Source organism: Larimichthys crocea, chromosome III (assembly GCF_000972845.2).
Source record: "Larimichthys crocea isolate SSNF chromosome III, L_crocea_2.0, whole genome shotgun sequence".
Lineage (NCBI taxonomy): Eukaryota > Metazoa > Chordata > Actinopteri > Sciaenidae > Larimichthys > Larimichthys crocea.
In genome coordinates, this window is record NC_040013.1 from 2846851 (window position 1) to 2874307 (window position 27457).

The window sequence follows — 27457 nt, forward strand, 5'->3', positions numbered from 1 at the left end:
CCCACACAGGAAAGACAAGTGTGAAGCTCAACCACTACAAAACAAAACAAACACAAAAAAAAAAGAAGTCCTGATTGTGGATTTATTTATTTATTTAAAAATAGAGTTTGGTGCATGCAAAAAAAAAAAATTACCAGTGTGTTAGAATGAAATAATGAAGTCAAGTGATCTTTAAGAATTAATAATGAGCTGTTATCTTTGAGTTTTAATCATGGAAGAGTCATAAATTATGAATATGATCTCCCATAAGACTGTTAGAAAAATACAAGGTCAGTGTAAACCTCTCCATCCATCCATATACTGATACTCAAAATATTTTACAAGTTGTAATTTAAAGCCAATACATCAGTGTGTTTTTTAAAATGATGTTGGTTTTATTGATGAATAAAGTAGACCCTGGTATAAATAACACATATACAGACTGAGATTCTGCCTCGGAGCTGATGCATTGAGCCTGCACAGATCTTTACTCGCCACATGATGGAGCTCGTCCAACATGTTTCCAGAGAAACAAGCTCATTTCTTCAGGAAATACAAAAAAAAAAAACAGAGACAAGACTCCAGTACCCCGAACCAACCACCAGAAAAATAAAGGCTTTAAACCAAAGGTACAGTTCATTTTTTAATGTGTGGATGAATGGTATGAACCGGCACAGTGAATGTTGATGCGTAAAAGTCAGAACTGGACTAAATAACCACATTTGATGCAATAACAGAGGAGAGAGAGAGAGCTGCAGTCTGTCATGGTTTATTTGAAAGCAATAAAATAAAACGATACAAAGAAAAAAACAGTCATACAAATCAAAATGCTTCGATCGCTCTGGTCCAGCCGCTGCCTGTTAACAGTGTATGTTTTAAACAAATTGTCTGAGCGGCGAATATTTGCTCAAGGTCCGTCTGCTGCCAACTCACAAACTCAGATAGTCCACCTGAACCCAACACTGAGATCAGGTTGGAGATGTTCGTGCTGTCCAACTGGTCCGAGTCTGAATGTGAATCATCGTCAGTCCTCATCCTTTTACATGGCACCGGCCCAAAGTCTGGCAAATAAAACTCTGGATCAACAATATGATAACTTGTGTCCATCTTTCGCTTTTTACCGTAGCACTGCGCGCCCTGCGGCTGTTTTGACTGCGCGCAACAGTCTGAGTGGAAGTATCCGTTCGTGACAGTAGTCACCACATGCGTGTCCAAGTCCAGGACAGTCTTTTGGTTGGCTTGTGCATTTGGGATAGGTAACTCCCAGGAGGATTTATCTGCACAACTCCAACAGGCTTCCGAAACCATGAGGTCAGAGTCACTTGGTGAGACCATTGCGCAGGCAGATGCGTCTTGGTGCGCCACCTCTGCAGGCTGGCCGATGGGCTGGTGCGCTCCGCAGTGCCAAGTGTCCGACTCAACCCCAGTAAAGTTGCAGTAGAAGTCATCGGCCAACTCTGTTAAGCTCCCAGTCAATTCAAGATAGTCGTGCCTTTCGCGGACGGCGGCTACATCCTCATAGTGATGCGTCCTCTGCGTTTGCGACAAGTTTTTGCTCATATAAAACTGCCTGGCGTTTCTCAGTACGTACGTTACCAGTAAGTTCTTGTGGAGCTTGATGCCTCCTCTCTGCGTCCTGGAGCTTTGGATTTTCCTCAAAGAAATGGAAATCAGATTCTGTGCGTCAAATGCACACTCCATCCTCAACCGGACCACCCTTTTCTTTCCTCTCAGTCTCTCAAATCGTCTGTTTGTTAACTGAAGGAAATATCTATGTCTTTAGCTGAGATTCCTACTCGATTCGTGTAGACTGTGTCCATAGCGCTCCATGTCTTCCCAGTAAGGGCATGGATTTGCAACTCTCATCTTTCCTTGCCACGCCCTCACGTAGACATTGTCCAATGGGAGGGAGGCGGTGCTTCTGTTATACGCAAATATCACTACGAGCCTCATTCAGAATGCACGTAGGAGCTGGCATGCTGCATTTCACTAAATGTGTCCTGAGCTTTTTAAATCTCAGTGCGGACAAAAAAAAACATTGTTCACGTAGAAAAGTGGAAGAGGACAGAACAGAGGGAGAGGAGTGGGAGTGTAGAAGAGTGATAGAAGAGAAGAAAGTAACAGAAGAGAACACACAGGGACGCTGGAAGAGGACAGATCATGTAGAAGTAGAAAGTAATAGAATAGAATAAAGAACAAGTAGAGAGTAACAGATTAGAGTAGAAAAACAGAACAGAAAGAGTGAAGTAGAATAGTTAGTAACGGTAGTAATGGTTAGTAACTACAATAGAACAGATTAGAGTCATAGAATAGAATAGAATAGAATAGAATAGAATAGAATAGAATAGAATACTCCAGAGAGTAATCAAATAGAATATAGTAAAGAGTAATGGAATAGAACATACTAGACAGTAATAGATTAAAACATAGTACAGAGTGAAGTAGGGCAGAGAGCAATGAGATATCTTGGAGAGTAATAGAATAGAATAGAATAGAATAGAATAGAATAGAATAGAATAGAACAGAATAGAATAGAATACTCCAGAGTAAGCACATAGAATAAAGAGTAACAGAATCGAACATACTAGAATAATAGATTAAAACAGACTACAGAGTGAAGTAGAGAGCAATAGAACAGGGCAGAACAGAATATAACAGAGAATAGAAAACAAAGAAAAGAAGAAATAGAATAGAATAGAATAGAATAGAATAGAATACTCCAGAGAGTAATCAAATAGAATATAGTAAAGAGTAATGGAATAGAACATACTAGAATAATAGATTAAAACAGACTACAGAGTGAAGTAGAGCAGAGAGCAATGAGATATTTTGGAGAGTAATAGAATAGAATAGAATAGAATAGAATAGAATAGAATACTCCAGAGTAAGCAAATAAAATATAGTAAAGAGTAATGGAATAGAACATACTAGAGTGTAATAGATTAAAACAGACTACAGAGTGAAGTAGAGCAGAGAGCAATGAGATATCCTGGAAAGGAATAGAATAGAATAGAATAGAATAGAATAGAATACTCCAGAGTAAGCAAATAGAATAAAGATTAACAGAATCGAACATACTAGAATAATAGATTAAAACAGACTACAGAGTGAAGTAGAGAGCAATAGAACAGGACAGAACAGAATATAGCAGAGAATAGAAAACTAAGAAAAGAAGAAATAGAATAGAATAGAATAGAATATAGCATAATACATTAGAAGAGAAGAGAATATATGGTAGTAGAAAGTAACAGAATAGAAAGGGAGAGGTAGAATATCATCAAATAGAACATCCCAGAATAACAGAATAGAACAGAATAGAACACACTACAGAGAAAAAAGATAGAATAGACTAGACCAGTGTAACAGAGAAGAGGACAGCATAGAATATAGAATATAGAGTATCATTAAACAGAAAAGAAACAGGATAGAAGGTGAGAAGTAGAACAGAACTGAATAGAATATATTCCAGAGAGCAACCAAACAGAACAGAACAGAACAGAACAGAACAGAACACAGGACAGCATTAGAAGAGAATATACAGTAGAACATAATAGAATGGAAGTGAATGAAGACTGGTACAGAGTAACAGAAGAGAGGAGAAGAAACAGAGCAGGAGGTGTGAAGCAGAACAGCAACAACAACAGACGAGATGAGAGAGAGAGAGAGGAGCAGAATAGAATAAAACAGAACACAGAGTAACATTAGAAGCCAAAACACAGCAGTAGAACATAATAGAACACGACTGAATGAAGAACAGTAGAGCGTAACCTAATAGAGAATAATAGAAAAACAGAAGGTGAGAAATAGAACAGCAGCAACAACAGAACAGACGAGATAAAGTAGCATAACAGAATAATCCCAAAGTGAACAGAACAGAGCAGGACAGAGAGAGCCAGAACAGAATAGAATAGAATAGAATAGAACAGAATAGAATAGAATACCAAACTTATTAACAGAGCTCTTTTTGGACAGAGAAATTTATATTTCAAACATCTTCACAGAGCTGTAATTGCCAGAAAGACAAAATAAAACACGTCAGAGTCGAAACAACAGAGAAGTTTTAAAAAAAAAGATGTTTTGGATGGACGTTTGAAAAGGACAAACATTTTCCACAGATCCTCTGAACGTCTGCTCCATGAAGCAGAGCCCGAGCTTCTGAACGAAGATGGGGATATTCACGTCTATAATTCTGGATTATAACAGCCGACACTGTTCTATAAGTGTATACTGTGAGTGTAACGCAGCTCTTTCCTCAAAAGCTACATTAAACACACACACACACACACAGTACATGGCTGTAATGCTCATGCACACACATGCAGTAAATTATGAATGTCATGTCTGAACCTGACAGTGATGTCATTAGGACCGCCTCTGATAACAGAAATATTGTTACTGCAGTCAGATGCGTGAGGTGGGAGCTCTTTGTAGAGAGATTATCTGTCATCCGTGCCCCACATCTGTTTGTGTGTACACACACGCAGATGGCTGACATCACACCGAACACCTGGATGTGACTTTGATTTCCTGCCAAATACGTGAATCAGGAGGACAGCCACCATTATGGTTATCATGCTCTGATAATATGTGTAAATTGGAGTCTGACATGTGTGCTCTCTCCGGAATATAGTTTCAATAACAGCGAGCAGATTGATGTTACGTATTAAGGTACAGTGTGCTACGTGTGACAGAGCAGTAGTACGGCGTGGTAGCACTAAATCCATTTGTTTAATGTCTTTAAAAAGTGTCTTTAACTGTCACTAAGACTTTGTGTGTCGTAACCATGACATGACATGAGTCTTTATGTACGTTTATGATTATTGTCACTATTATAAATGACACAACTCATGTTAAGTTAAAGCTGATGACGCTTTATCTTAAGTTCTTATGAGCTGTATTCTCCTATGACTTAATCCGGTTACTTCTGTTAGTACACTTCTACGTAGTACACTGTGTACTTCCCGGAGTAGTTTGCTAATTCTGGCAGGGTAGTGCTGTCTCAATTTTGAATGTGGCAACTGTGACGATTGCAACATCGTCTTCTTCCAACATTTGACTGTCAAAATCTAAATATTAAACATGAGCACGACTTAAATCTTCATGTCACGGTGTTGCTATAGCTCCAGCAGCTTCCTCTGCCTCCATCTTGACAATGCCGGTGGTCCCTCCTCTTCCTCCACGTGGCCAAAATGGCGAGCATCGAGGGTGAGGAGCGTCCGGTGTTTCACACACTCTTTAAACCGCTGTGAGTACACTGCGTTTGACATAATTGGCAGCGTGAACACACTTATGTACTCAAAATAGCAAGAGTAGGTATGGAAGTGCATGAATTGAGACATAGCCTTGATTCAACGTGTATAGGTGATCGGTATAGTAGAAGATATAGTGTAGTATAGAAGAGTACTACAGGGTATATATTGTATATTATGCACATTACTAATTCATCTTCTTCCCCTGAGTTTTTGTGCTTTTCATCTCGCAGGTTATCACGGATCGGCTGTGCCTGATGGCGACTACAAACATTCTTGATCATCGGTCCTACAATTAGTCACATGGTTGTGTAGCTGTAGTTGTAGTTATTCTTATTGCTGCTGTGCACCTCCCAGCATCCCCCCCTCTACAAACTCACCCGACCTCGGCGGACGTCCGTCCACGATGAGCCCGGTTCTGCTCGATGTTTTTTTTCCTGTTGCCGAGTTTGCCATGCTCATGGTGGGAACTGTTGGGTCTCTGTAAATAATAAAACAGTTAGATGCCCCCTCTATGGAAAGTTTCAGAATCAGCTTTATTAGCCAAGTATGTGTACACAGAAGAAATCCGACTCTACTCATTGACTCATGAGTCGACATGACAGCTAAGAACAAAGACAGCAAAGCTGAACAAATAAAGGTAAAGAACAGACAGACAAGGGGAACAGTCCGCCTACAGATTAAACATGAGATTCAACAATCGTTTTATGATATTACACCAACATGGTCAAGGTTTAGTTTAGTAGTTTAGGTTTAGGCACAAACAACATGTTGGTTAGGGTATGATTATGAACTGTCACATATACTCTGTAGATAATCATAACATAAAATAAAATACAAATACTGTGGAGGTGCACTATTCAAATAAAGTGTTGCCCAGACAAGACATACATACTACATAAACAACTTAAATAGAAAAAACTAAACATGGTATTCGTGTTACCTTTAGAGCAAAAAGGAAATCAAGAAGTGCGCTTAATACAGATTTGTATATCATGTTCTGGGCAACGCGATGGAGATGCAAACGGGGTGGAAAAAAAAAAGGAAGGTTGCGTGCCAAAATGTCACACTGGAAGAACATTTTATTGAGCATCACGGGAGAGAAACCACAACCTACAATCTGTGAGAGGCAGAACCAAAGGTCAGACCAAATGTCAAACGGACCTGGGATCAGTTTTGAAGACGCACACTCGTGTTAGTTTGAGTAATCTTTACGTGGCTCATGAGAGAGTGAAGGCTCTGCTGGTTCAATGACAATGGAAACAATAAGGCTGGAGTGCATTAAAAAAAATAACTGGAGAGAAATCAACTTTCTTTAAACCTTTAAATGTTCATGACATCAAATATATGATTCTTGAGAAATGAAATGAGACGTTATTCATATAGTTTAAAGTAAAGGTAGTATGCTGCAGTATATCTGTAGTATCATTGTTGTACTTAGTTTCCTGACATTAAACATGTCGTATTTTATTTAGCAGTGATTTCTCTCCATACTCCTGCACTCCAGCCTCATTACAACTGAACCTGACACTGATTTCAACTTCTAGACAGACAGATGTCTTCATTAGCCCAGCAGGAGAATTGTTTTCACAGCCTGTAAATATTCCACCAAAACACATGCAGATACACTTTTTAAATATATATATATATATTAAATATAATACGGTGCAATGACCACTAATCTATTTTTATTGTGATTTACTGAGGCTTTGTGGTGTTTTTCTCATTATACTCTGACATGTTTCTGATTTTGTTCACTGCACGATTTGGACAGAATATTAGAAACAACTTCATTACTAGTTTATCACAACATGACCACAAGTCGCAGCCTCAGAATGTAAAACACATTTAACACACAAACAGCTACACGAGTACAAATCTTCTGGTCGCTGCATACAGCATTACTGCCGGTATAGTATAGTATATATGGTATGAATATGTTTTCACTGTGAATCTGTAAACCACAGAGAGAGAGAGTCTCATGAACCAAGACCGTCTCTTGTGCATGAAAGGAAAACCTTCATGGACAAAAAGTATGGATTACTTCTGGCTTTTAGGACAGCAAACTGTACCGCTCCACTGAAAAGGGGCGACAACTTTGACCAATGTTGATTTTTTATGTCTCTCATTTGAGTTTTGTAAAGACATGAAAAATAAAATAACTGAATGATGTGTTAGGAGCAGAAATGAGCAAAATATTAAAGATGGAAGATGCCTGCAACATTTTTACGCTTTTATGTATTTCTACATTAACATTCAACCTAAATATTACAAAGTAAAGTTACTTCATATTACTTATTAATAAAGGATTTTGGGTGCAGCAGTATGGGCCAGGATAAGGGCCCCGCCCATAACCAACTCCTTCTGAACTGAAAAAAATATTGAGAAGAGAAGTGGTAAGAAATGAACTTGCAGTACTTTTCGTATCAATAAATCTATAGTTCTGGAGTCCAGAACCGAACAGAACCACTGCTAAACAAAGAAGATCTGCTCTTCTTCCATAGTGCGTCCTCTTAAACACGGAGCTGAGATATGCAGCTCTGGGTAGAAGATGCACACAATTACTTCAGAGGCGGGTGTGCTTTATTTACATATGCAATATGCATAAGCAAGGTTACTGTGAGGGTGAAATAACTGCGAGATAGAGGGAGAGAAAGAAGGAGGGGTTTGGTATGAGTGCGAGATGTGTGTGTGTGTGTGTGTACGTGTTTGTGATGGAGAGAGGGTGTGTGTGTGTGTGTATGTGTGTGTGTGTGTGGGGTACGAGGAGGTGGGAGTGGTGGTGAGGGGGGGGCAGAAAATTGGTGTTATCAATATTTAACCAACCCTTCCAGCATATTTATGGCAGACAATAGAGCAGACCTGCAACTGTCTCATGTGAGTGGAAGTGTATTTATTACAGACTGAAATAGAGGCTGTAAATAGGATGTTCATTGATATATCCCCGCCACACATGGACACACGGATGGAACGGGTGAAGAGCCCCGCTCGAAACGTTTGATTCCCACCAAAATAAAACGATTAAGATATCTACTAATTGCACAGTCACAACCCCCTGAGTGCATCGCAAATATTCATTAGGGAGATATTTGTACATGTGGCGAGCAGATGTATGTAATTCAATCAGTTTGGAGAAAAAAAGGGGCAATGAAAAGACGGAGAAGAAATAAAATGTCTGGAGCTTTTCTTTTTTTTTTTTTCTTTCACAGACCCATGGCCTCTCCGAAAATGTTTCCATGTGTTGTGTCTGAGCACACTGAGAGCAAAGAAGGAAAACATTCTCTCCTCCAAACCACATGCAACAGATTCTTTCTGAAGCCAAATAAATCAACCCTGTGTTTCAGATCATGTGACACTTTTTTTGTGCTTTGTGTTATTCCCAACATATCCTGTTTCAAACCCCCCCCGTTCCACCTCCAACTCTCTCACACGCACACACACACACACACACACACATTACCACGACACATGCACATTCAGAGTTTCCATTTCCTGTGCGTAAGATCACCTGTACAGACAGAATGGCGTGCTTCAATGCAACATGCTCAGGCAGGAAAACAGGAAAAGGGAGTTCAAGGGTGTCCAACATGAAATACTCACAGAGTTAGGGGAAACCCAGAGCTCGTGGCAGCACTCCAGTTTCTGAAGACAGTAAGTAAAAGTTTCTTTTTTTTTTTTTTGCTTTAGCACTGCCATCGTGCGCTCTACTTTGGCTTGTGCAAAAAAATGTTCTAGAAATGTTAAAAAAATCTGGGACGATACATACATTTCAGTATAAATTAACAGGATCATGCAGCTTGGATACAGCACAGTATTTTGACAGCTCATGGAATTTTTTTTAAAGGAATAGTTCAACATTTTGGGATTTTGATTTTTTTGCTTTCTTGCTCAAACTTAGACGTGAAGATTTGTACATACAAATGTAGGATGCAGTTGCATCTAGCGGTGTAATCGCTGCATTGCATTCTCCTCACATCACCCTCACCTTCCCAGTGTGAAGGAGAAACAACACTTCTCCTGTCTAGAGTCAGTGTTTAGTTTGTTTGTTCTGGGTTACTGTAGAAACACAGCGTTTATCACAGCAGCCTCCGTGTAAGAGGACCCGCTCCCACTGTAGAATATAAAAAGACAATTTTTAAGTAACAAAATGAAAAGGTTCTTATTTTTAGGTGATTATTTATTCCGAAAATAAAGGCCCCAAATCTTAGACACTGGACCTTTAATGTGTACACTAATCTACTTTTAAGATACAGTGACAATGAATCTTTGACTCATTCACACAGAAAGTTAATTTTAGATATTAACCAGTACACGTAGGAAAAGGTATTGTGTTATTTCTTGTGGATTTTAGTGAAATGTCGGTCGTGAACGAGCCGGTTCAAAGAGCCGGCTCCGGTTCGTGAGCCGTTGAGTGATAGTAGAAAAAAAAGAAGCAGAATTTGGACCCATTTTAAAAAATTTGAAAACACAAAGGCAGAATGCAGAATTTTGCAAAACATATTGAGCAGGGTCCACGAACAATGAAAGAGGACCCGCTCCCACTGTAGATATAAAAGGATCAATTATAGGCAACAAAAATAAAAATATTCTTATTTTCAGCTGATTACACAATCATGAAAACATAGTTACAAACATTACAGTCCATGTCCATGCCTTATTCTGAAATCCTACACACTGGACCTTTAACTTAGCTTAAAGACTAGAAACAGGGTTGTGTTCAAAGGTAAAAGAAGATGAATAGTCTCCACTAGTGGTTCGATACCAAGTAAATATGAGCCAGTATCGCAGATACTGATACTTTTCAATAAAAAGGTGGATGCATCATTGAATTGCTAAATCTCAATTAATTTTCATGACCTTGAGTGTTTTTGTGATGTTTCCTTTTTATTATGAAATAGTTAAAACTCTTCCTCTATGCCTTTCTTCTGTTGTATTCTTTTCTAGGAAACAGGCACGCACTGTCCGTGCTGATGAACCTGAGCCGGTAACTTTGTTTGTTTGTTTGTTTGTTTGTTTGCTTTGTGCGTCTAAGTCACGTGACGGAGCAACATCTAAACACAAGAGGCGGGACGTGGAGCAAAGTGTGCGACCTGTCTGTTTCCTCTTTCCACTGCAAACAAGAGCGGAACTTAAAGTAAAGAATCGATGTCACCAGGCTGGTATGGATCCAATACCGACTTGGTATCGATACTATCGATATTTGGATCGATCCGCCCCACTCGTCTCCACCTACACTAGTGTTTCTGTGCAGCTATACTAGCAGTGTTTGTAACATGCAAACATGTTGAAGTCTTCACAGTAACAATGATAACGTGCTTATCTTAGTTAGGCAGGATAACATTTTCTAAATAGGTTATTTGTTTTGAGTGAGATCAATACTATGTGAAGTTGGCTTTAGCTTAGCATATATACTGGAAACAAGGGAAACCAGCTGGTGCGGCCGGGTCAAAAGATAAAACAAGATTCAGAAACTAGAAACTAGAGACGATGCCAACATGCTCATGTTTAGCAAGTTTAAGTCTTAGTAAAGCATGCGAACATGTTTTACTCAGGTTGTGAAATATGTTTTTATGTTTTCTTTCCAGCTGATGGACACCCCACATCACGTCTATATGTCAAATATGAAGCAAGACCCAATTGTCTATTAGTGTAGCTTAGCATAAAGACTGGAAATTACCGTAATTTTTGGACTATAAGCTGCTACTTTTTTCACATGGGCCAACAGCCACTGGACTCTATAGCAGTAAACGCAAAAATGAGACGGACGTGGGGAAAGATTATGCGGCGAAAAACACACTAGTTTTGATTTTTGAACTGTCATGTGCGCATATGCATATGATGCAGCTTTTAAGTTAAAGGCATTCGATCTGGCCGTCAAAGAAAGGAAATAGAGCTACTGCACGTGATCTTGGCATCCCGTGTTGGTGCCGTACTGACGATTTTAAGGCACAGTTTGAATGTGTCTTAAATTAAAACAAAAAAAAAAAGTGTAAATATCATATCATATCATAAAAGCTTATATTCAGGTGCGGCCTATATATGCACAAAATGTATTTTCTTTTAAAATTTAGCTGGTGCGGCTTAGATTCAGGTGCGCTCAATAGTCTGAATATTACGGTAGGTGCCTAAGGTGCTAAATGTACCAGCATTCACTGTTTTACCTCATTTGTTTAATATTTACACAACAAATAAGCAGATTGCACAAAAGGTTGAACTTTTCCTTTAAGCATTCCATATTTTCCTGACATACTTTCTCATATATCCTTGTTTTTTCCCCCCCTTTAATACTATCCATATGTTTCACTCTGCATGTCTCATTGTACCTTGCAGTTCTAACTATATGTGACATACCATACTGATCAATCGCCCCGGTTCTCTGTGGGGTAACACAGTGTTCCCCTGTGCATCTGACAGCCATCCCTAGCCCATTTACTGTCAAATGGGCTCCGCTCTCTTTGCCTGAGCTCAGATGCAGATTTATGCCAGAGCAATGCCGGTTCTTGCATATTAGATGAAAGCCTTGTTTGCATATACCCGCTCTCTCTCTCTCTCCTCCCCACCCTCCCTCCCCTCTTCTTCACTCCCCCCCTCTCTCTTTCTCTCTCTTCCTTTTTTCTGAGGCGTCACTTTAATATGTATGCAAATGGGCTGCGCTCCACGGGCAGATATGTGTGGAGTCCTGTCCTGCAGTCAGGAGGTGTAGGAGAGATTGTGTTTGTATTTATGAGGCATGGGCCCTGCCGCTCTTGGGAGAGAAAACGCTGCGAGTAGTGTGGTGGAGGCTCTGCAGTGCAGGCAGAATGCAGATATGCCAATAACAGAGGTCATGGTTGTCACTAATGATAAGAGGAGACAATTAGACAATAGCATAGCTGTAATGTAACCTCCCCCTTACACCCTCTTATATGCACACATGCACACATACATGCATGCATACAGGAACTAACAAACAAACACACAAGTCCTCGTATCGCTGCTCTGGCATGAAGCGAGCCAAGAGGAGGAGATGCTGCTGCTTCTTCTTCTGGAATGTTCTGTGTGTTGCGGCAGCTCTTCTCCTCGAGCTTTAGCTCGACCAGGATGGGCAGTCCCGGGCAAAAAAAAATCTATCGATTCCCGTGCATCCCTCATGGGGGTGAGGCTCACTGTCAGGAGGGGGGCTGAGGCAGAGGAGACAAGGTCAGGTCACCTCATGAGAGAGGCACCCTTAACCCATTTCATCAGTCTGATGCGTCCCAGACAGGCCCTCAAAAAAAAGCCTGTGATCGATAACCGGTAGGAACGGGGAATAAATAAATAGATCAACGTACCGGCTCCTGTCGGCTCGTACTATCTTTTACTTGTTTTAACGAAATCACACGGAGGATCTAGTTTCAAATCAAATGAATTCATTTCAGATGTGTAATGTGAAATTATAGAAAAAAAACTCTCAATGACAGCAACAATGAATGCCTGGTATTATGTTCAAGACATAATAATATCTTGGCTCGGTGCCAATCAGTGATCTACTAAAGGCAACACACACACACAGAACTGTGTGCAAATCAAATGTCTGTTTCCTCTCTCTCACACACACACACACACACATCCCCTTCCTCCATCATGAATAAACCATACTGTGTCTATGAGTCATATACCACCCCCACATCCCTCTCTAACCCACTCCCCCTATTCGCCGCTGCAAGAGTAAAAAACGCTAATTAACGTGATGGCTAGCTCCAGCTCCTGTCAGCAGCTTGTGGGGGCCTCTCAACCAGCCAGGCTCCACTGGTCTCTGGTTTTAGCAGCTCTCTCTCTCTCTCTCTCTCCCTCTCACCCTCCCCAGCCGCCATCTCTGGAGAACCGGGGCCCCTCATTCATATTCAGCCCCAGTCGCAGGCACCTGGAAGCAGCCAGCACCAGCACCTCCACCAGCACCACTCAACCCCCACAGTGTCTATCACGCAAGCCCCCCAGTTGAGCCCACCTCCTGTCAATGCATGGACAACCCCCCCCCACACACACTGCTGGTAAAAACACACCCATTTACCCCCCTCACACACACACAATTGTTACATTTTCTTAAAACCAGGAGCCTAAACTGGAAAAACTCCATTTAGGAGATGTGGGAGCTCGAAACTCCATCTAGGAGATGACACAACCCAACTGATGGGTTGAATCACCCAACGGTGGCGAGAGAGAGGGATGGAGGGAGGGAGGGAGAAAGAAAGAGAGAGAGGGAGAGAGGAGCTGCATGCCTTGGTGGACTAGCTCGGTAACCATGACAACGCAGCCGGGAGAGCAAGAAACAGGAACATACAGAATCTGTTTCTGCTGAGACTTGCACATGTGGCACAGTGCTGCTTCTCCTCCGAGAAGAAACGAAGGGGAGGCGATGTGTGTGTGTGTGTGTGTGTGTGTGTGTGTGTGTAGGCCCTTATGAAACATACATGCCTGCTGCTGCTGCCTCTCTCTCTCTCTCTCTCTCTCTCTCTCCAACCAAACTCACATCGCCTGTCCTAGTCACTCAGTGAGTCACAGCACAAAAGACATTATGGTGAAACTGAAGCACACACACACACACACACACACACACACACACTGAAACACAAGCCAGTGTTTAGTGGCGAGCTTTTTGTCCTCATTTTTTCCAGCTACTGAACACGGAGAGGTGGAGGTTGGTGTGCAGTGTGAAAGAGAAAAAGATGGAATGGAAAATATAAAAAAAGGAAATAAAAGGGTAAAATTCCCCCCTCTACAGCCGTTGTTTTTTGCCTATTTTCTTTCCCTTCTGTCTCTCCGCCGCTCCCCTTCTGCCTTGTCTTTTCTCTTTCCCTCCTGCTCCCTCTTTCTACAGGCTCAGTCTAACCTCCCCCTCCCCTTTCCTCAAGGGAATAAAGGTCGTAACGCAAATGATTACTCAAACCCGAGTTGCCATAGAAACGCGGCCACGTGACTAGAGCAGGCATGCATAGACCACAACAAAGAGGTGGATCAGGAACCAGAGCGTTGGAAAGAGCTGTAGCTCGCCTTACTGGTGCCTCAGTGCATTTCACTCAAACTCTCCTTTTTTTAAAAATAGTGCGAGCAGCATGAAAACGCAGAGAGGGGAGAGGGAGAACGACACTGTGAAAAGAGCTCGGGAACACGAGAGAGAGAGAGAGAGAGAGAGAGGGGCTGTAATGAATCTAGGCTGTAACACTGCAGTGTGCCATATATTCTACCATTCACTAGCATACCAAGGGTGTGTCCTATTCATCATGTCCTTCTCAGAGGCAGAGCTCAGGCGCCAGTTGTCTGGAATTTCTGTGAAATGGCGTCAGTTGTAGAAATGTAGAGGGTGGTGGATTTGGTGCGCTTCTAAAATAAGAAGCCGGAGTGTGGAACTTTAACTTTTCGGTGGCGCTTTACACAAAATTATTGCCCCCTCGAAGAACAAGAGCACGTCTGTGTTGATACTAGTATGCAGCGGCGTGGTTACGTGACTTGTTTCTTTCCAAAGAGTTAAATTCTGCGAGGAAAATAACATCGAATGGATGTTAAAGTGGGCAAAAAAGTAGCATAATCGAGGAAAGTAACATCTTTAACACTTGGCGTGTTTGTCCTTCGATCCAGCCCTCGAGCTGACTGAAAACTGTAAATGCTGGTGAGCACAGCAGACGGTATGTGTCAATCTAAAACCAGGAACAGACACCTGGAGCACGCTGAGAAGGTGGCCTGCCCCAACAGGATTCAGTCATCCTGCATCCAATCCACCCCCACTGAGATTAGTCCTGTGCCCTGGGTGAACCCGGCGACCTGCAGACATCTCTCAGGGACGGATGAGAAAAGAACCAACACACACAACTGAGCCAGTAATCTTATAGGAGAGAAATAAATAAATAAATAAGTCATCTGTATGGAAGCCAGCAGAAGTGCATTGACATCCAGTGAGAATTTGCTTTTATATTAACAGCCGTTAATTTCGGAGAGCTCCATCAACACGAGCGGAGCAGTTGGATGGGGTACATTTCTTTCTGATGAAGTCACCACATCTGCGGTTATGAACACTGTGTTTCAATGTCTGCGCTCTCTTTCGCTCTTTCTTTCCCCCCTCTCTCTCCTTCTCACACACACACACACTTGCCTCCACACCAGCACTAACGTAGATGTAACCACATAAACACACAAAAAGAGGTGTGTGTGTGTGTGTGAGCCCCTCACTCACTCACTCACTGACTGACGGACTGACTGCTGGACATTTCCCTCCAAAGTCCACCTCAAATCCCGTGAGGTTTTCAGGCAGCAGCTGAGTGTTCAGTGATGTCTGCAATTATCCCGTGTCTAGACATTGTCTAGTGAAAGACAAGGAGATGCACAGTCGGCACAGGCTGCGCTCTATAGAAGAAGAAAGAGGCCTGGAATAGACCACAATGCCTTTCAGTTAGTGACGTGGTGGTAAATGAAAAGGTTAGGGCCTCAGCAGGAACTCAGCCAACAGGCAGCGACCGACAGAACGACAACAAAAAAACAGCAGAATTATGTGGAAATAATTCCGGTTATTTTCTAAATTTAAGCTGTTATGATCCAGTTTCATGAATTCATATGAGTCAGTGCAGCCCTAGTTTGAGTCAATGGAATTAAATCGGGTCTTTGTGGGTTTATCCTTCAAAACATCTACTCAACTGTGCGTTATTAGATGTCCTTGTGCTCTAATCTTTTTCCAAAGTGTGACACGAATCTAGCTTCCACATCCTTCAGCCTGTAGTGCCGGTAAACAGAAAAGATGGTGGCAAGGACGTCGAAGAACGGAGAGCGGAAAAAAAGTAAAGAAATACAGAAAAGAGAGAACGGAGAGCGGAAAAAAAGTAAAGAAATACAGAAAAGAGATCGTCTGAAGAAAGAATAACTAAGCATGTTATACATGTTATATAAGGGTTTGATTTCGCAAAGCAAACATTCAGATTTTAAAGTTGTTGTTTGTTTTTTTTTATCTTAAACTTTTCCAGCAGACGTCACGTTATTATCTTATTCTTGGAACGGCTCCTTCTATGTATGAAAAGGCCGATTCGAAGAAGAGAATAACAAATAAAAAAAAAGAAACAAGAGAAAACACGCAGGAGCTCGAAGCAACGGTTCAAAGATACAATGAGAGAGCGGTGAGAGGGGAAGGCTGTGAGAGAATGAGCAGGTGTGGTGGGGAAAGACCCATGGGCTTCGGGGAGAGAGAATAGATCAATAACTAATTTCAGTACCGAGCTTCACTCGCACAGTTTTCCAATAAAGGCTGGATGGAGAGTACTGGCTTAGCCCTCCCTCCCCCCCAACACTATCTCTATTCTATCGCCTGCTACATGCAGGGATTGGACTCTTTTTATCTCCAGCGTTGTTGGTTGGGTGGATTATGTTCCTACAGCTAGTGTATTGTATAAATGTAATCCAACGTTGCCTTTCCTATTTCCATGTGTCCTCCATGAGTGCTCCCACTACCATTCCACCTATACCAGCTCTGTAACTTTTTTTTTCCTTCCCCTCTCTCACTGCTCTGCCTCCTGCAACCCCCTCCCTTCCCTTCCCTTCCTTCACTCCCTCCCTCCCTCCTTTCGACCAGGGCCAGTGTTGAGGTTTTGTCAAGAGATTGAGACAGACAGGAGAGTGAAGCGTGTGTCATGCAGGGCTGCTGCTGCTGCTGCTGCTGCTGCTGCTGCTGAGGCTCTTCTCCTCAGAGGCTGTGACCTAGATAACCAAGAGGAGCTGGAGCGCTTGCAAGCCTTGGAGCCACTCCAGCTCCAGCAATGTCAGGAAGGGGTTAGTTGTGTAACACAATGTCCTATTTAGTTTGCTCGTCACACACACATGCACACATGGACGCAAACACACATACGATGGTACCCTATGGTGTTCTACCATCGTGGTGTATTTCTTCAAGGCTCTGTTTGTTTATCACCAAAGACAGGATGTTAGGAATAGGGTTGTTTTTGCATGCGAGGGAGCAGGAGAAGAGGAAGAGGGGGCCCTAAATTCATCTGATTTTAAATGTGAGCATTAAGAATGCTTGGTAAAACTTTCCATGCCGGCAGCCACTGCAGCTATGTCACAGTGAAACCATGTCAAGACACACTCTTGCTTCTTTATTTTAGCATTCACTGCTACTCAGCTGATGTTTGGTGTATGAACACAAGCATGAGGTAAATATAGAGCACCAATTATTCCCCCCCACATAACACACATCCAGTGAGCTCGGGAGTCATATTCGGCGCTGCGCTGCCCCTAACTGGTCAATCGCAAGCAGCAAATATGTTGACAAACAGAAAAATGATGTCAAAGCGGATAGAAGAGGACACGGACGGTCAAGATACACGACTGTTTTATTGGTCCACCTTCATGTGAAGTGAGAAGATACACGACTTTCACAGTACGCCATCGCCACCATCATCATCATCACGTTGGAGGAGATGAAATATAAACGGAGCTGCAACAACAGTAATGGGCTGCGCTGTGAATAACTAAAATGTTTGACCCCTCCGACATCAGAGCCGCGTCTGAGACGCAAGAGCAACACTGCCATCTGGTGGCTTTTGTTTTGTACCGCAGCTTCCTTTACATGTCGCTCAGCTGCCACAGATGCTGAACCACGACGTCAAAGGCAAATGTGTACAGACATTACTCTGTGCCTTGAAGCATACACGTATCTGTCTGTAAATTTGGCACAGACAACACACAACATGACGTCAAGAAAGACTTTCAGATTGATGATTTCTGTCTTCTTTCAGTTAGAATGAGCAGCAGCTTGTGTCGTCAGTGCTGGTTATGTTGGGGCTTGAAGCAGTCCCAGCCAGGCTTCGGGGTATACGTGTGCTCAGGAAGAAGAAAGTCCTTCAGTCTGTCGGGTAATGGCAAAGCTTTGACTCTGCTTTCCAGGGGCCAAGGCTGTAGGTGGGCCCTTATGAAAGCCCTACAAAGGCATCGCAGAGCAGGAGGGTTTGCTTCGCGCTCTACGACGCACTCGTGGAGGTCTACCAGAGCCTGAGCGTAGGGGTGAGGGTCCTGACCGGGCACAGGAAGCTCGAGCCTGGGACGGAGATGCAGCGTGGGGGTGTCGACCCTCATCAAGTCGAGCAACACCTCGGCTTGCTCCAGGAGCTCGGAGGCGTGACTTTGATCGGAGCACCGCTCCAGGGCTGTTTGGAGCCGCTGGAAGAGGAGGCTGTAACCCGACCAACAGGAGTCGCCGTGATAGGAGCAAACCAGTGAGGCCCTGCTCTGGATTAAGAGCACGGCCAGAGGGAAGAGCAGGTCGAAGTGCTCCAGGCTCGTCTGTGTCAGGGAGGGCTCGCCGTCCTCGTTCAGACAGCTGCTGGGGTCCACGCCGTGAGCCAGCAGCTGCTGTGTGGTTTTCAAGCAGAAGTTACCGATCTTGGCGGCGTCCTCCGCGCTGGCCTCCAGAGCCTCCTTAACGAGAAACACCAGCGAGGACTCCACGGTCTCACCGTCTACAGTGGCAGCGTTAATGTCGGCACCTGGAGTGAAGAAAGCATCACGCAGAACCACATTTGTGATCAAATCTAAGACTTGTATAGAAACTAATAAAACCACTGAGCAGTTACTGGTTACAGGGTCGACCATTCTAGAGAAAGATAGTTGCTCAATCATTTTCCTCTAGATTGACCAACCCCATCCGTCAAGGACGTTTGTACTCAGTTTGATATCTGACTTTTAGTCCTTAGCATGTTCTCACGCTCTAAAAACACTGACTGTCAGTCTCCACCCTGAGTTAACCCTGTCGACATCACTATGACATCATTCAGGTTATTTATTTAAACTGGACGAAGCTCCTCCAGCGCTACACGAGACATCATACGAATGTTTTTACAGGTTGCATGACAAGAAGACGTATACATCAAACACGAGTCTGCACCTTTAGCTGCTGCTGAGTAGAATATCCAAGTCTTTACATTTAATAAGAAACTTTGTTCTAGACTCACTAAAGACTATTTTAAATAGGCATACTTGCAGAAAACTCGTTTTTAATCGATCTTAATTTCCTCCTCTCTTTGACATGCACTCACCTTCTTTCACTGGCACGATACCTTCCACTGGTTCTCTGACACTGTAGTCAGAAGGTTGCGTGTATATGAAGCCGTTGTCTTTTAATGCACAGCAGGCTGTTACGTTTGGGATCGATCAGACTTACAATAACGTGTCCATCATCATCGACTAAAACCGACCCTCACAGTACACAGTACCATTCCTGCGTGTTGCTTTCTTTTTTTAAGCAATACAAACGTTGAAAATGATGAAAAAGTTTGTTGGCTTGTACTTAAATATTCAGGTTTCTGTGTGGCCTTTTTAGGTCAGGGTGCACCGGCTGTAACACCTTGAATAGATGAGGTCTACATGAGGTTACACTGTACCAGTCCACTAAGATTGATGATATTACGAAGACGGAGAAGACTTACTTTGAGTCCTCAACACCCTGCAGTTAAAAATCTTGTAAGTCAGTCGCTTTGGCCTGGATCACAGGATTGGTTCTGCTCCATTTGCATATTTTAGGCTGACAACCGCTGACACTTTGACTTTGATCTTAAAATGCATACAAGGTGGACGGGTGTGCATACTAACACAGGGTTTCTGAATGTAGCGCTTTAACCTTGATCCTGTTTGAGAAGATAATTTAAATGACCAAAAGCGGACAGGACGGCAAAGTGGAGACGAAGGCGCAGTCGGTACCTCTCTGCAGGAGAATCTGGATGTTCTCTGTGTTGTGCACGGTGAGTCCGTCGCTGCTTGCCAAGGCGTGGAGCAAAGGTGTTTTTCCTTTGAGGGCGAAAGCAAAGCAAGCAGTTCTCAGAGTGAATAAACCAGTGGAAACATGAATATTTCTGAATTAGGTTTAGTAGATTTACCATGTTTATCCCTCGCATTCACGTCAGCGCCCATGTCCAGCAGCGTCAGCAGGCAGGGCAGCCTCTCTGACTCCTCGCTGGCCAGATCCAAAGGACTGCTCTCGTGGATCTGCAAAGTGACATTTATTTGTGAAGCTCATAGAAGACAGACGAGACGCCATATAAACAGACATTTTAAAAAAGGTTGCCTCACCCGGTCTCTCTTTTGAATGTCGGCTCCGTGGCCGCCCAGCAGACGCACCATGTTTGGCCTGTTCCTCAAAACTGCTATATGTAGAGGATTGTAGTATGATACAGGGTCTGCAGAATAAAAACAAATATTCATATTACATCATCATCACAGGGATGAAATATGAATCAGACAGACAAAGACCGAACAGACGATATTCAGTGGATTCTTTCTGCTTTTGCGAAAGCTTAAAAAACTTGAAGCCACTCTCAGCTGAGTTGGTGTTATTATCTCACACTGACAAACCTGAAAAGAGCACTTCAGCTCGCAACATGATTTCAATCAATTTCCCACCTGTGTTGCCTTGAATTACTCAAAGTTACTGAAGAGGCGCTCCCGTTTTTTTATCCGTTTTAAAAAATCTCAAAAGACTTGTGCAACACAATCCAAGTACTACAAACGTGTGTGCGTGTGTGAGACTAAAAACAAATATGCATGCACAATAAATATCACAGGGATGAAATATGAACCAGACAGACAAAGAAGTGACAGAACGATCTGGATTAACGTTTTCTAGTCGCTGCTTGGCAACTCTCAGCTCAGTTTGCATCATTATCTCACGCTGACAAACCTAAAAGAGAACTTTGCCTACCAACATGATTTTGAATCAATTTCTCACCTGTGTTGCCTTGATTTACTCACACCAGTGCCTCCGCACAAAGGACGAATCCAAAACACCCTAAACAGACATGCTGAAGCATCTTTTGCTGGACAATCCAAGTCTCATTTGCTTTGATACTTAAATAACCAAAATAACTTTGCTATTGAAATCATTTCTAGCTGAAACGTGTGGTTAAACACAGAGTAACAACTGCATGTGTGCAAGTAAAGTCTGGTTGTTGACGTGATCAAACTGATCTATATCACTGCAAAACAAAAGAAAATATCCTATCGGTGGCAAAGAAAAGCGATTGCTTTATAAACATATACCTGCTGTATAAATATAGTATAAATTGTAGCATGTCGAAGTGTTTTTGGGAGAAGATACTGAAGCCCAAATTGCTCCCGAAGGCTGTGAAAACTGATGAGCATATGAATGTGTGTGAATGTAGTGTTAAAGCTCCAACACCTCACAAACACAGAGCAAAACAAATGTGGAGAACACAAGAAACAATCCAACAGCTTCAACACTGCAGAAATGTTTTCTGTAATTAAAAGAGTATTTTTTAAAAAGCAGCATACGTGTTAACAAGCTGGTTGCGTGTCAGACTCTCTCACCTCGTGCAGCTGGCAGCAGTCCAGTGTGAAAAGCAGGTAATAAACCTTAACACGGAGCAGAACTGCACCTGTACCTGACTGTGGTTGTTACTTACTGCATGTGTCTATAAATTCTCTTTAATGTATACGTTATGATCAGTGTTCGGATTATTAAATGACACTTACAGGATTCGTAACTGGAATAACTACACGCTCAGGCTCGAGCGCGGCGTCTGTGTCTGACAGCTGGCACAGGCTAGCACATTCTTGAAGGCAGCGGCTGGCAGAAACTTGGACATTTTTGCATGCTATGTGGGAGCGTTTGTCAGTGTTAACTTTCTGGGGGGTGGAAAAAAAAAAAAGGCATTCAAGAAATGTAAAACATGAATGAAGCAGCGTCTGACAGGATCCCCCCTAATTATGTCCCTGGGGAAAGACTTTTTTTTTGCTACCAGCAGAGGTCACCAAAGCCGGGTTTGGACGAGCCGTGGCAGGTTTCATCAGAGCAGCGAGACATGCTGCTCCTCTTTCCTGCTTCATTCTCTCAAGTGTATTTGGACACTTTGCTCAATTTTTACGAATGCAGCAGCATTTGAGTGAAATGTGAAAATGGCAGGTCCGCTCATGTCTGGAAGAATCTGTCAGGGAGATTTTTTTTTTAGGAATTTATATGACGAGTTGTTGTGCATGTAGAAGAGGCCCATTATCACACAATAAAACTGGATTGAGATAGAAGATAAAGGACTGAAATATAAAGTTTTTACAGAAACAAGCCCGAGATACAGGGGAAGGGGCGGCAGTGGGTCAGTCTGTAGGGAATGGGACTGGTAGCTGGGCAAGTTACCGAACCCCTAACTGCTGTGTGTGGCTGCCCATCACTCCACCATCTCTCTTTTATGTGTGTGTGGTTGTACTTTGGGTGAAATGCATGTAAGGATGGAAGAATTTCCCCTCGAGGGATCAATAAAGTATCTCTTGCAGACTCAAAGTAACAGAAATGCTGCTTTACGCACGAGGCGCTGTAGGACAAGCATGTTTGTAACACTAGTGGAAAAGTTTCACGCGCTTTTTCTCACCTTCAAAGTTTAGATCGGCTCCGTAGCGTAGGAGGATTTCAGCCGCGTACGTCAGCCCTCGCTCCGCGACCTTAAACAGAGCGTAGCTGATTCCCTCCACGAACACTTCGGACTGGGACTCCCGCTCCAGCAGCTCGACGAGAGAACTACAAAGACCAGACTCGTCCTCCGGGGTTTGGGCTCTGTTTGGACACAAGAAGAGGAGGAAGAGAGGAGCGTTTAAACTGTGTGCTACAGGCAAATGAACATTAAAGCAGAGCAACATCATGGGTGGTGGTGGTGGTATGGGGTACCTGTCCTCCTGACCACCATCTCCTTCCTCCAGCCCAACAACACACATGACAGCATCCACCAGCGGCTGGTACTCATAAATAATCCGGCGAAACCCGTGGAGGAAAGGCATGGCTCCTCCGGTTTAAGTCAGCACCTAAAAAACCCAAAAACAAACACAAAGCCAACGTTCAAGTTACGGACAGAGGGTGTGTCAAAGTGATATCAGGGGCTTCGTATCAACTTAACACTATCTCTCGAGCTCAGCTGCCAAGTATCTTGTGCTAACTGACGAAGACGCTTCACAGAATATTAGATTCATGTTTTTCTGTGTCTGGGTTAAGTGACTGAGGCCTCCTCCTCTGTAGAGTGAAGGTTTCTCTACTTTCACATGGATAGCCTCCTTCACTCCTCTTCCAAACCACCTGTCCTCCCTGTCCAAGATGTGAACATCATTGTCGTTAAAGGAGCGTCCCTTGTCTTTAAGATGTAAGAAGTATGTGAGTCCTGATGAGCTGGCCCTCCTGTGTTGTTTGGTTTCCCTGATGTAAAGGTCTGCGCACTCCTCACTGCACTGCACAGCGTACACCAGATCACTCCTCTGGGTGTGAGGTGTACGGTCTTTATGGTGTAGCAGTTTCTGTCTGAGGAGGCCTCAGAGACTGAACAGCACCTCAGCGGCTTGGAGGTAGAGAGCGGCTTGCAGGTAGAGAGCGGCTTGCAGGTAGAGAGCGGCTCGGAGGCAGAGCGGCTCGGAGGCAGAGCGGCTTGCAGGTAGAGCGGCTCGGAGGTAGAGCGGCTCGCAGGTAGAGCGGCTCGCAGGTAGAGCGGCTCGCAGGTAGAGCGGCTCGGAGGTAGAGCGGCTCAGAGGTAGAGCAGCTTAGAGGTAGAGAGCGGCTCGGAGGTAGAGCAGGTCGTCCACCAATCAGACGATCGGCGGTTCGATCCCCTGCATGTCTGCATGTTGAAGTGTCCTTGGGCAAGATACTGAACCCCAAGTTGTGAATGTGTATGAATGGTTATCTCCTCAAACTGATGAGCAGTTGGCACCTTGTTTGTAAACTCAGTTTTATTTGATCAGTGACCTCCTGTCACACAGAAACTTTATTGATCCCTCGAGGGGAAATTATTTTTTTTTAACTCCTGTCACACTCAGAAGAACTGAACAGAAACTTTATTTATTATTTTTAACTCTTAGTCCTTACATGCATTTCACCTGCAGTACAACCACACACACACAAACGGCTCATAGAGAGTCAAAGGTGGAGACATGGTGGAGTGATGGTGGAGTGATGGTGGAGTGATGGGTCCATCCTCCACGTGTTGTTCTGTGATGGACCTGGGCGGGACTCGAACCCGCGACCCTCTGATCAGCTGACTCTCCGCCCTGAGTGAACGTGTCTTTTCTCTCGAGCTCAGCTCGCCCAAACATCCTCGCGCTCACACGCAGCATTAATATCAATGAGATTTTAAATCCTGCTCTGACGTCACTCTTCATTTATTGATTAGCTTTAATGTGGCTAACGTGAGAGCTAACTGTGTTTACAGCGCGGTTAGCTCGCGTGCTAACGCCGGATAACCGCGTCACTGGTTCGTCGTTAACGTGTCGGAGGTAAATTAATTGATTAGTTGATTAATTGATTAATTAAAGTTAATTGAAACTCACTCGGACGCGCGTGCCAGCCGTTAGCCTTCAAAACAGGAAGCGTACACCACGCCCACATCGGTCCCGCGGTGTTTTCATTCCTCCCCGGAAAGCAACGAAGGGCGAACGAAGGTTCCTCTTTACTCCTAACTTTATTTATTATTTTTTATTTGACAGACAAGACTAAAAAAAATAATAATAATATCCAATCCACTTTATTTATATAGCACGATTTTTAGCAAACACAAGGTTTCCATAAGATAAAACACAATAAATAACACAATAGAAACACAATAAAAACATGAAGTAGACAATAGAAAGATTAAAAAAAACAATAAAATAAAATAAAATAAATAAAAAGTACTAACCGCACAAGATAAAATGAATATAATACAAATAAAAGACTAAAAAATATGAATGTATACACATAAAATCAACACTCTAATGAGAAGAGGAAAAATTTAGAAGATGAGACAAGACAAATCATTTCAAAATAAATAATACACCCATTTTCTGTCACCTTATCAGGGTCACAGGGGGAGCTGGAGTCTATCACAGCTGACTTTGGTCGAGAAGCGGGGGAGCTGGAGTCTATCACAGCTGACTTTGGTCGAGAAGCGGGGTACGTTAGCTCTAAATAATGCATAATAAAACATAAAAGAAATAAAGAAATAAAACACAACAATAAAATCATAAACAATATAGATAGTAATAAATGGAAACATACACACAAACAACATATGCAAACAAACCTTTCTATAAAAAGACACCATCACATAAACACAAAGTCTATAAAAAATGTGTCTTAAGAAGTGATTTAAAAGAATTCACTGATTTTCCTGATAAAAATGTCAAACTATTTGTGTTCAGGGGAACAAATCCGACAATTACCGTGTAAAAGTCAGTAATGTGAATATTTACGATGTCGCTGGGCCGTGTCCTCACCTGTGGGGCGTACATAAATATGACACATGATAAAAATTCAGCAGTATCTGGCAGGTAGTACAAAATACTGGACCTGAGGCATACTGTGACTATTAAAATTTTAATGATATGTTTGGATAATTGCAAAAAGAAATCCTGTAAACTGTGAACATATGTCAGACAAAATGAATGCCAGTTTCTCTGTGAAACACTGTGTTAAATAGCTAGAGATGTCACATTACACAGATCATTACTCACAATGTTTTGTCATGTAATTAACAAACCATAACAACATTTTTCATCATGCCTCTTTCTTCCTGAGTTCAAGTCTTTGATTACCATTTTTAGTTTGATGTTTGCCCCATGAAACATTTTTTTTTACTCTAATGTACTGTGTCCATATGGCACATCAGTCCAACGCGGCAGCTTTCACATGTATTTTCTGACAACTACTCCATTATGCTGACAGCATCTGCTTGCTAACAGTCGCCTTTGTCCTGTTTAGCAAAGACCCCCCCCCGTCGTGTCTGGGTTTTGGTGACAGATGGCTCGCTTTGAGAACCGTCGAGGAGTGCTCTCTTTACAAAAGATGTCATTTTTAACACATCTGTGTGTCTTGATTTTGAGCACAGACGCATGTTAATGACAGTGCATTTTAACACAACATATGCTGCCGAAGACATACTGTATCATGTTAGTTAGTTAAAGTGACACATCCGTTTCTGAGAGTGTGAGACCGGCGGTAAAAAAGAAAAAGCATTTTTGTTTGAACGGTGAATTTAATGAAAACCCAGAGGACGTGTTAAACATGGGCTGTTTGGATAGTTTGGGGTTTGAGCGTTAGGATAAATGCTGCCAAACCAAGTGGAAATGTTTTTAAATGAGTTCAACAAAGGATGTTCAGAACCAAGAAAAGCAGAACAGGAAGTTTCTGTTTGCAGCTGTTTTGGTGACCATAATAATGGGACTTCAAAAGCACATACTGTTCATACTTTGTACTAATAAGGCATGAAAAAAGAGACATAAAATGTGTTTAAATAATGTAATAAACAAGGAATACTATGAATTCTTTGACTGCAGCTGTCTGTGTTCTGTAGGTACAGACTGCTGACAAAATGATGATTGATGCAAACTGTCTTTAGGTGGCAGCAGTGCAGCACACGCACACACACACACACATCACACACACACACACACACACACACACATCACACACACACACACACCATCTCTGAGCTTGGAATCAGTGGTGCCCATCTGTCATTACACAGCACACGCATGAGCGCACGGCTTTACACATGCATGAAGGCAAACATAAGCCATCATGTAAATGCAGACATGAGCAGAGAGGCAAACAACCAAGCAGCACCTCAGAGAATCTGTTTGGCACGCCGCGGAGACATCCTCCTTTGATGTGGAGAACAGAACGTGGAGGTTTAATCAAGGTTTGATTCATTCTAATTTTGTCACTTTCAAGACAATTATCATTTTCTAATCCAAGTCACCTGATCGATGAAGCATTGTTCCCTGAACGCACGGCAGCTTGCACAGCATCCCTCTCTAATGTGGCTGAAGTCTCTTTTGCAATTTTGCAACCACACTCAATTTACCCTGAGCCATGTGCTCATGAATAATCTTTCCTTTTACAAATATGCCAGCGATTAGTTCTTCAGTCTTTGTGCACACACCTGTCGGGGTTCCCCCGGTGAAGCAGACCACCCCCCCTCCTCCACCCCTTCTTGTCAAACTGCAGTAACAGTAGGTGGAAAGACACATCCGGTGATTGACCATGGAAGAAAAAAAAAAAGCATATTTCAACTGCAGCTGCAGGGCCGCTTCCACTTCTGAAAGTTGAAGCATCAAAATGACACAGCGAGGCTCAATGTCGCTCACAAAGCGTTGCATTTCGAGTGCCTGTGGTCATCAGAACGTAAGATTCTGAAACTGCTTTTGCAAAAATCCTCTAAGCCACCATTATTTGTATCCTCCCTGAGGAAATAGAGGAAATACACAAGTTATTATGA

General features: G+C 42.8%; 2 protein-coding genes across 2 annotated transcripts; both read right to left on the reverse strand.

The window, feature by feature from the left end:
• Positions 1-80: 80 nt before the first annotated feature.
• Positions 81-1750, reverse strand: LOC104923082 (immediate early response gene 5-like protein). The gene has a single exon (XM_010736069.3). It carries the CDS (start codon positions 1678-1680, stop codon positions 802-804), a length of 879 nt encoding a protein of 292 aa, XP_010734371.2. The 5' UTR covers positions 1681-1750; the 3' UTR covers positions 81-801.
• A 15786-nt stretch (positions 1751-17536) lies between these two features.
• asb6 (ankyrin repeat and SOCS box containing 6) lies at positions 17537-24635 on the reverse strand. The gene is made up of 7 exons (XM_019274602.2): positions 24531-24635; positions 22888-23021; positions 22595-22776; positions 20286-20392; positions 20093-20201; positions 19917-20003; positions 17537-18706 (listed from the first exon to the last, which is right to left on the reverse strand). Exons 2-7 carry the CDS (start codon positions 22995-22997, stop codon positions 17985-17987), a joined length of 1317 nt encoding a protein of 438 aa, XP_019130147.1. The 5' UTR covers positions 22998-23021; positions 24531-24635; the 3' UTR covers positions 17537-17984.
• Between the last annotated feature and the right edge of the window lie 2822 nt (positions 24636-27457).